Source organism: Ziziphus jujuba, chromosome 5 (assembly GCF_031755915.1).
Source record: "Ziziphus jujuba cultivar Dongzao chromosome 5, ASM3175591v1".
Lineage (NCBI taxonomy): Eukaryota > Viridiplantae > Streptophyta > Magnoliopsida > Rosales > Rhamnaceae > Ziziphus > Ziziphus jujuba.
In genome coordinates, this window is record NC_083383.1 from 27,720,720 (window position 1) to 27,731,028 (window position 10,309).

At 31.5% G+C, this 10,309-nt stretch overlaps 1 protein-coding gene and 1 pseudogene across 1 annotated transcript; both read right to left on the reverse strand.

The window, feature by feature from the left end:
- Positions 1–2,379: 2,379 nt before the first annotated feature.
- Positions 2,380–5,344, reverse strand: LOC107421482 (protein NRT1/ PTR FAMILY 5.10). The gene is made up of 4 exons (XM_048475675.2): positions 5,189–5,344; positions 4,847–5,064; positions 3,792–4,321; positions 2,380–3,218 (listed from the first exon to the last, which is right to left on the reverse strand). Exons 1-4 carry the CDS (start codon positions 5,328–5,330, stop codon positions 2,429–2,431), a joined length of 1,680 nt encoding a protein of 559 aa, XP_048331632.2. The 5' UTR covers positions 5,331–5,344; the 3' UTR covers positions 2,380–2,428.
- A 4,180-nt stretch (positions 5,345–9,524) lies between these two features.
- On the reverse strand, positions 9,525–10,001 carry LOC107421483 (protein NRT1/ PTR FAMILY 5.10-like; annotated as a pseudogene).
- Positions 10,002–10,309: the final 308 nt, after the last annotated feature.

Sequence of the window (10,309 nt, forward strand, 5' to 3'; positions counted from 1 at the left end):
AAAATAAATTTTCTAATAATTAATAAAAGGAAAAAAAAAAGTTAAATGATAATAGAGAATTTTCATTGGTTTCTACTTTTAGCAATAAGATATCTCTGTTTATCATTCAATAAATATAGAGACAAGGACAAACCAAAACATAAAACAGAGAAGCAGCAATTATTGAGCGATAGCGCCTAATACAGGAATCGGCAACAAAAGCTCCCAACAGAGGCAACATCATGGTTGTTCCGCTCCACACATTTACATTCTCGGCCGCCTTGGCTGTGGACCGTCCTTGCCTTCTAGTCAGATAGTTTATCAGATTGGAGCTTATTCCATAGTATGCACACATATATATTATGGTTGATAATAGGTTCATTTGGAAAATTTCTATTTATATATATATATATGGAAATTCTATGGTGAGGACGGTCCGTATGAGGGCCGCAGTATTAGTGATGGTTTTTTATAGTATTAACGACGGTTTTTTAGAAAATCGTCACCAATACTATGAAAAACCGTCACCAATACTATGGTCCGCATGAGAACCGTCCGCATCATAGACGGACTGTATATATATATATATATATACTTGAACTGTAAAATGAATATTTATAATTGGGTTAGCATAGCTATTATAAAACCAGTGGATCTCCAGCCACCTGACTTTGATCTTTGAGATGAGCGGCCTTGGAAGTCGATGGTCGCCATAACGGTGGTGTTGTGTAGTAGTGGTTTCTTTTGGGATGAGGAGGATTCCATTTCAGAACTCCCACTGACATTCAAAATGACCATCTTTAAACTTCAAGGTTCTGTCAAATTAAATTAGCCATATCATAAGATATATATTCTTTTATTTTTTTGGTTGGTTAACACATGCGAAGACATGTGTGGAGTGGTAAGGTAAGCCAATGCTACAATAATAAGAACGTGGATATCACGGTGCCATGGTCAATGACATTCGACCAACAAAGCTAAATCACTTTGTCTAAACTCCACCAATTAAATATTAAATATTATTATACGACCGATTGCTGAAATATTAACTTTATTAATGAAAAAGTTGTGTAACTTTTTTTTTTTTAAAAAAAAAATAAATGCCGTGGAAGATGGCTCGGCCACTATGCAATACATCTACATGTTTAAACTAAATGTGATGGTTCTATTTTTCACTGGTAAAATAACTTTATACACACTTGTATTATCTTTTAGCGTTTGTTTTTAAAGAAATTGTTTTTTATTGTTAGTGACGAAAACACCGAAACCAACTTTTCTCGACTTTTCCCCTTCTTTATTTTTTATTTTTTTAGTTCTAATTGCATTTTGCTAGTTTATATTTTGCATATTCAATATTCTAATTTAAAATATTTTGTATTAGACTCTTAATTTATAATTTAGTTTATATGAGTCTAATTTTTAAAATAACTAAGAAATTTAAAAAATTAAAAATTAATTAGTTTTTTGATAATTAATTAATATTTTCTCATATATTGTTTGTAGATTGAGAAAATTAGTCAATCTTTTTAATAGTCAATATGAAAATTAATTTGGAAATTGGACTAATGTGAAATAAAATATAAATTTCATAGTAAATATTAAATATTTTAAAATAAAAAAATTCAATGTGCGAATTGAAGTATCGAGGTAGTAAAATACAATTAAACTTTTTTTTTTTTGAATGTTCTTTATGACATGTCTATATATGGTCATTGAGAAATTGTCAGCAAGCAGTAAAAAGAATCTGTTTGTTTATAATGACATAATCTATTACCAATAAATGTAATATACATACATAAAGAATTATATTTGTCATTATTAATCAAACAGTAAAACTTGTATACCAATGACAATTCAAATTTTACCATTAAAAGTAGGATAAAAAATAATAATATTAAATATCTTGAATTAAAATTTACCAAATAAATTGGTGATCATTGATAATATAAGATCTGTAGAGACATTATTATATTGTCCCCATAAAATGCATCATTAAATTATTACCAAATTTTCAAATTAATACAGAGAGAGACTCTTTGGAAACTTATCACAAACCAATTTCAACAATTTTACATAAACTTCAATAACGAACTTGAGCCAATATTATTTTATAAAATATGTATCTTACCTAGAAAAATAAATAAATAAACAAAGCATCATCAATATTGCTTTGCAAGTTACATCTATATTTGAAATAAATTTATATATGTAGTGAAAGATTAAACCATATAATATATATATATATATACATATATTATGAATATATTCCTAATATAAGGTGAAAATATATTGACATGTCAAATGTTAAAAATATTACATCTAATAATATAATACTAAAATCCTAATGGAATAAATATATATCAATCTTTAATATTTATTACATCACTACGTGTTTTACATAAATGCGTGTTTTACATAAATGGGAACTATACGTTCCAACTGAGCAAAACTATATACATCCTCCATTGTAAATGTAAGATCTGGCAGAATACAAATAGACAACAAATCCGATTGCGCAAAGTCCAGCAAGTAGCCAATAAAAGTAATCAAGGTGTGCTTTATTTAGATTGTTAGAAAACCAGCTATTAGGGCTAGTTACTTTGTCAATGGCAGAGACCAAAAAGCTGCTTAGAATGTTCCCCAAACCAAAAACACTAAGGAATAGGGCTAGTCCTATGCTTCTCATTTCAATGGGGACCTGACTATAGAAAAACTCTTGTATACCAATCGTCCCAAAAACATCTGCTATTCCGATTAGGAGATATTGGGGAAGCAACCACCAAACAGTCATTGGAACGGGAGCACTTGGCATGTCAACCAGACCAAATTGTTGTGCAGTGTTTAGCCTTTTGATTTCCACTAGTGCTGCAACTACCATGGACAAAGAAGATGAGAATATCCCAATTCCTATTCTCTGTAACATTGTGATGCCCGAAGTTTTTCCAGTGAAAGCTCTTGCTATAGGAACGAAAATGCGGTCGTAAATGGGGATGAAAATAAGAATGGAAAGGGAAGTGAATGACTGAAGAGAAGCAGCTGGTATGTTAAAGCCAAACAGGATTTTTCTATCCATGGTAGCACCTTGTTTGGTGAATAAAGTTGAGAGCTGTGCAATGGCAATGGAAACTGCCATGCATGATCCCCATATTGGAACAAGTCTAAGTACGGTCTTTGCTTCTTCAACCTCATTTATACTAATCAATGGCTCATCTGCTGCATGCAAGGCTTTGTTCAGGAACCTGCCAAACTATAGGATCCAACTAAGTTGCATATGTAAAAAATTGTTTTCGGATTTAAGTAGTAGTCCAAAGTTAATTAATTTCAATTTAAGTAGTAGTCCAAAAGTTGTTTCTTATTATGAATTCATACACATTTTATCTTGAACTATACTATTTTTTGCACACTAAACTACAAAAGCCCTCACATTATCAACCCCCTGAATTATTGATTTTATATCAACTAAGTACATTATTAATGTATTATTGATTTTATATGAGCTAAGTCCATTATTAATGTATTTTAAATGATGAATTTAATGAAGTTAAACATTCACAACTCAGGTAATTATGTTTAGGAATTGTTACATTCCATTTTTTATTTTACTTTTGAACAATATATATGAGTAATTTTATCAAATGAATTACCAAAAATTGGATGACTAAATTAAAATGATGGAAAAATAATAGCTCAAAGGGCAATGTTCTGTAATTTAGGGACAAAGTGGAAAAAAATAGTATAATTGAGGAGGATAAAAATCAGGTTATACTCATACCCTTTAATTTAAAGATATATATATAAACGAACACCCTTACTTGAATTGCTCAAAACTTTGGTAAGATGGGGTTCCATATTCCTCCTCAATGGTTATTGTTGCTGGGTTTGATCTTCTGTTCTTAAATGCTGCAACAAACACTCTACCAATTCTCGCAAACGGGCTTCTCTTGCGTGGCATCATGCTATACCTATAAGTTTTAGTTCCAAGCAAGAAAACAACAAATGCAAGAAGCATAGCAATACAGGGGACTCCAAACCCCAAAACCCAACTAAGGTTGTCTTGTATGTAGTTTAGGATCAAATATGACACCAAGGAACCAACACATATACCAAAATTCCACCAATTGAAGAATGAACTTTTGGTTTTGGACTCCTCTGCATCTTTTTCATCGAATTGATCGGCTCCAAGAGCTTGAACACATGGCCTGTGTCCACCTTGTGCTAGTGCCACTAGATATAAAGAAAAGAAGAATAATATTTCTTGGATCTCTGTTGAGCATGATAGGATTTTGTTGGTTTGGCAGCTCGTAGAAGGTAGTATAGCTGACAGAATCATCAAGCTCAGTCCCTGGATGGATTTACAAATTTAATTAAGTTCAATTAATTAATTAATGGATCAACATATAAACTTTAAATTTCAGTAACAATCTCAAAGAAATTTCCAAATGAGTGATATAGTTTATGTATAGAATAATATATAAATATATAAATCATGAAATCTCATATTAGGAATCAATTAACCAAGTTTCCACTCCACCAAAACAAACACAGCAAAAGAAATTTGATTAGGATGAGCTAGCGTTGTTCTTTTTTCTTTTTTTTCTTTTTTTTTTTTTCCCCCTCTTGAGCATGAATTGCAATAATATATATTTATAAATTAATATATATGTTAACAATTAATTGTTAGATTAAATTGTCAATATAAAAATTTAAATATCAATTACCAAAAAATCTCAAAGGGGTATCTGAAAATTTTCCAGTTTTTACACAAAAAGATTTATTGTGTTTTTCATAAAACATCATATCCAATTGAATGTTCTCTCAATCTAAACATAAAATACAAAAAGCAGTACGAGATATAGGGGGAACAAACCACAATATAAAGCACAGAAGCCACCACAATAGTTCTATATCGCCCAAGAAAAGAATCTGCTACAAGGGCTCCCAACAGAGGCAGCATCAAAGCCGTTCCACTCCATACATTTACATTCTCCGCTGCCTTAGCTGTCGACTGACCCAATGGCCCTGTCAGATAAGTTATCAGGTTCGAGCTGATCCCATAGTACGCAAACCTCTCCGAAACCTCCACCCCTGCACTTATATTAATTTATTGGTTCACAGTATATACGACATAGACATCTACAAATATGTATATATTGACACATGTACATATATAGTTTGTAATATTGAATAATTGCTGAGCTATTGGATTTGCCTATGATTAAAGCTGCAGCACTCCAGCCACCGGAATTTGATCTTCCAACTCGCTGGCCTTTGTAGTCAACAGCTCCTTCCACGATGTTTTCGAGCAGCGGGGTTTGGGAAAGGGCAGTACTTGCGTGGCTGGAGACGGCCATTTTTACTCTTCAATGTTCACTAACTTTGTTTTAGAATAAATATATATATATATATATATATATATATATATATATATATATATATATATATATATATATATATATATATATATATGAAAATTCTACTATTAGGATATGCTGATGATTGTATATATAAATAATGATGCATTTTGGATAATCTTGAATTGTTTTTTTTAAGAAATGCAATGCAAATATCATGTGATGTAAGGGACATATATAACGACAATTGTGATTTTTATATTTGTTGGTTGTACAAAAATAATAAGGAAAAATATTTCGGTTAATAAAATTGAATAAGGATTTGGATCGGCAGATATTTTTGGTCAACGGTTCGATCACCTGAATCTCTATTACGTAATAATATTTACAAACTTGGTAGGAAAAATCTACGCAGCCTCTTCATATATACTACTCTAACAACCACATCAATAATTATTTAACTTTATTAGTTTACTTTCATACATCGCAATCGAATCTAATTTGATGATTTCTCCAAATTATTTGACATGATAGCATGCATTAATTTATTCATCTATGATTGAAAAATTGATTTTTTTTGTCGGCAGTATATTTTTTTAATTCGGTTGTCCGATTGAAAATTGAAATGGTACAGATTTGATTTAGCCTCTTGCGCTGGTACATGCTTATAGAGTCCAAAAAAACATTACTAATTTTATTTAATTTCCAATTGAACATCCTTAAATTGATATTGTTGTGGGTAAAATTATTTCAAAGACACATGACATTATATAGGTGGACTTTACTTAAAGCGGTTGGATAGCTAACACGCTCGATAACTTCAACAACATCTAGTAAAGATGACTACATGCTTCATATTTTGTGACGATTAATGTGGACAGATACAAAATACTGGGAAGTTATCTAATATATAATCTCACATCATCCGCATATAGAGCAAAAGATAATTCAAATGTAATATTAGTTACTTTCATAATGCTAAGGACTTTTCAGAACGGTTAATTTTAGAGTTCGAAAAAATTCTAAAATTTAGCATACTCAGACAAGAATAATTCTAGTATGGGTGATCTCTTAGGAAGCTCTGAACAAAAAAATCTTATATTGAGTGCGGTTACTAAATTTGGGATAATATTAGCAGAGAGTGACAGGTCCGTCAATAGAGGTCACTAGTAGAGGTGGAGTGTTACAAATGGTATCAGAACCTGTATCCAATCCGAAGTGTGCCGACGAGGATGCTGGACTCCAAGTGGGTGGATTGTGACAACCAATGTAAGTTGGTGTAGCACACTAGCAGGCTACTTGATGTCCAATCCCGCATTACTTGGATGTAGATCTGGGAATGATTCAAATATAATATTAGTCACTCTTATAACACCGAGGCCTTTTAAGAGCAGTTGGCTTTAAGGTTCAAAAGAATTTCGAAGTTAAGTGTGTTTAGGTGAGAGCAATTCTAAAATGGGTAACCTTCTGGAAAGCTGTGAATAAAATATCCCATATTATCAGTGGAGGTGGGGTGTTAAATATTTAATGGGATTTACTCATTGGATAAACTATAATGTGATTAAGATCTATTCTAAGGCACTATTCCAACTCTGAATAAAAAATCTCATACCTCCAGTGGAAGCTGGTTGTTACGTATTTGATGGGATCTTCTCATTGGGTGAACTATAATATGATTAAGATCTATCCCATGGCATTGCTATCTTCGAAGGCATACACTTTCTATAAATATGTTACAACATATTGATATTAATATTGTCATAACCCATTTAAAATTCTTTACCAAAACCCTAGACGGGACCCAATGGGAAAACCCTACCACATAAAGCAAACACTTTCTATAAATATGTTACGGTAGAGTGATATTAGTATTGTCAGGATCTATCCAAGATTTCTAATCGAAACCTCAGACAAGCCTTAAATGGGAAAACCCTTCTAGACCTTTTTGCAGAAAATCTAATAGCATCTCCCTAAGGATTGGGCATACCCAAAAAATTTCCTATACAGAAAACACATTTCCGTATTACACCACCTTATTTTTCCCACCTTACTATTAGATTTTCCACAAAGTACAGCACTTCAGTAACAAAAACATAAAATAAAGGTACCGAAAATAATTTAATGAATAACAAATACCTTTACTACAGTTTTACATTTTTATGCCACTTCATGAACACACCAAATGTATAAATGTAAATAGGAGGACAATAAAGACAATAATAATAACAATAATATTAATAACAATAATTATAATAGTACATCTCTTGAAAAATTTGGGCAACCTTCTCGAAGGTTACTATACCTGCCTAAAACTACCATATTTGCCAGAAAGCTATGATATTTGCTTGAAGGTTATAACACTTGTCCATACAAATGAATACAATGACTATGCAATTGACAATGGTAATAACGTTAATGATAATAATATTTAACAGTAACAATGATCACAATAACAGTGATAATAATAACAACAAATAATAATAACAATACCAATAACAATTAGTCATAATAATAATAACAATAAATAATGATAATAATAAAAAGGTATAATTATAAATAGGTTAGATAAAATTAAAATTAATATATATATATATAATTCGCACACTCGAAGTGAAGATACGACCAATGTACCATATAACACTTTAATGCATGGTCCTATGATACCAACCGTTACAGGTACACTACTACCGATATGGTCAGAGATGGTTGCCTATAGTGGTCATTTCATCCACTGGTCTCGTAGGCAGCAGAAATACAAGATTAAGCTATTTATGAGCCGAATCAAGTCATTACCACCATACGAAGTGGTAGACATTGACATGACATAATATAAATATATATATATATATACACATATAAGTCAAAAGGACACCAGATACACCATATGATATACTAGTGGTGTCAAATAATACTCGACATCCCAAACACTACTCTAACACGCCCGCATGGGAGACAGCGTGGAGGGGGGGGGGGGTGTTAAAGAGAGAAGCTTGCAATAGGTCACTTTTACTTCCCGAGGCACCAATTGCTAATTATTTGACTGGCTAAATCGATCATCCTTCGGCCGAGGGAAGTGTAGCTGATGCTGTTACTACAAATTACTTATAAATCCTCTCTCATCATAGCTCATAAAGGGCCACTATATATATAACTTGTGAGCTAATTTATAACATAATAACCAGCCGTTATGCGACTAAAAGGGATGGCTTCTGCTCACTTTGTTAAATGCTTGCCAACCCTTAGGCCTTTAGCTTTCACAGATAGCCATATATATATTACGCTAAGCAACATATATAGTACAAAACACCAGTACTGTATAATGCATTATATATTAACTAGTAACATAAAATAAATATAATATATATTTACCAAAAAGGTCAAACTTCTAATAATTATACTTTCAAAACATAATTACATGTTTTGAAAAATATAAATACAAATAAATAAACAATAAATTAATTAAAAAATTATGTAAATATTCATGAAATCAATAAAATAATTTGATGCAAGTATACTACAGTAATATCATTTTAATACTGAATATTTTAACAACTTTTTATTTTCCTTGATTAGCATAAATAAATACATAAATAATTAATTAAACAAAATAACCACCACCAAGATTTATATATCCAGAGGATAAATTATTATTTGAAGTAATGCATAAAATTAGCTAAAATCAATATAACATTTTAAACACCTTGTTATAATCTAAATAATATGGATGCAGATAACATATTAAATCTAAATCCAACAAATAATTACAATTAAACGTAACAAATATACCCATAATCATCCACAATCAAGTATTTACACATTCATTCATAAATATATGCATATATGTGTGCACACATGTACACTCTATATATATATATACACAATCTTTTAGTAAGTACCTATATATTCACATATATGTACACAAATGAATATATATATATATATACATATATACTCATATATATTCATAAATATATATATTCACACACACACACACATATATATATATATATATATACAGAATCTTTTAATAAATTATATATTTAGGAAAATTATACGGTGTGGATTGGTTCGTATGTGGACCACACCTAAGCCGTACATCTAAGCCGATGTTTTTTTTTTTATTTTTTTATTTTTTTCTTTTTCTCTTCTGCTTTGTTAACATTTAAAAGAATGCACATGATGATAAATTAGCAATTATATTGTACGTCTTCCCTTATATACATAAGATCTTGTAAAATACAAATAGGCAGCAAATCCTATTGCACTAAATGCAGCAAGTAGCCAATAAAAGTAATCAAGGTGTGCCTTGTTTAGATTGTCAGAGAACCAACTCCTAGGTCTGGTTAGTTGATCAATGATACAGACCAAAATGCTGCTTAGAAAATGACCCGTACCAAAAATACGAAGGTATAGTGCTAGTCCTATGCTCCTTTACTCATTTGGGACTTGATCATAGAAAAACTCTTGCAGACCAACAAATGCAAAAACATCACTTATTCCCATCAAGAGGTACTGGGGAATCAACCACCACAAACTCATAGGAATTGTTGCATTTGGCATGTCAATGAGACCATATTGTTGAGCAGTTTTTAGCCCTTTCATCTTAACTAGAGCTGCAACTACCATGGACAGAGTAGATATGAAAAACCCTGTTCCTATTCTCCGTGGCATTGCGATACCAGATGGTTTTTCGGTGCAAGCTCTCGAGAATGGAACGAAAAGGCGGTCATAAATGGGAATGAAAATGATATAGACAACACAAATGAAGGTCAGAAGGTAAGCAGCAGGAATATCCAACCCCGAAACAATTGTTCTATGCATGGTAGTATCTTGCTTGATGAACCAAGTTTAGGCCTGTGCACACAAAATTGAATAAACCAAGCATGATCCCCATATTGAAACAAGCCTAAGTACAGCCTTTGCTTCTTCAACATCATCAATGCTAATAGGCTTCTCATATGTTGCAAGCAAGGCTTTGT

What these genes read in the sequence shown, in the direction of transcription:
- LOC107421482 (XM_048475675.2), bottom strand. Translation starts at nt 5,330, where the DNA reads ATGGCCGTCTCCAGCCACGCAAGTACTGCCCTTTCCCAAACCCCGCTG. An exon ending in CTTCTGTGCTTTATATTGTG is followed by an intron (nt 4,322 to 4,846) that starts GTTTGTTCCCCC and finishes AAATCCATCCAG; the next exon opens with GGACTGAGCTTGATGATTCT. An exon ending in CAAAGTTTTGAGCAATTCAA is followed by an intron (nt 3,219 to 3,791) that starts GTAAGGGTGTTC and finishes ATAGTTTGGCAG; the next exon opens with GTTCCTGAACAAAGCCTTGC.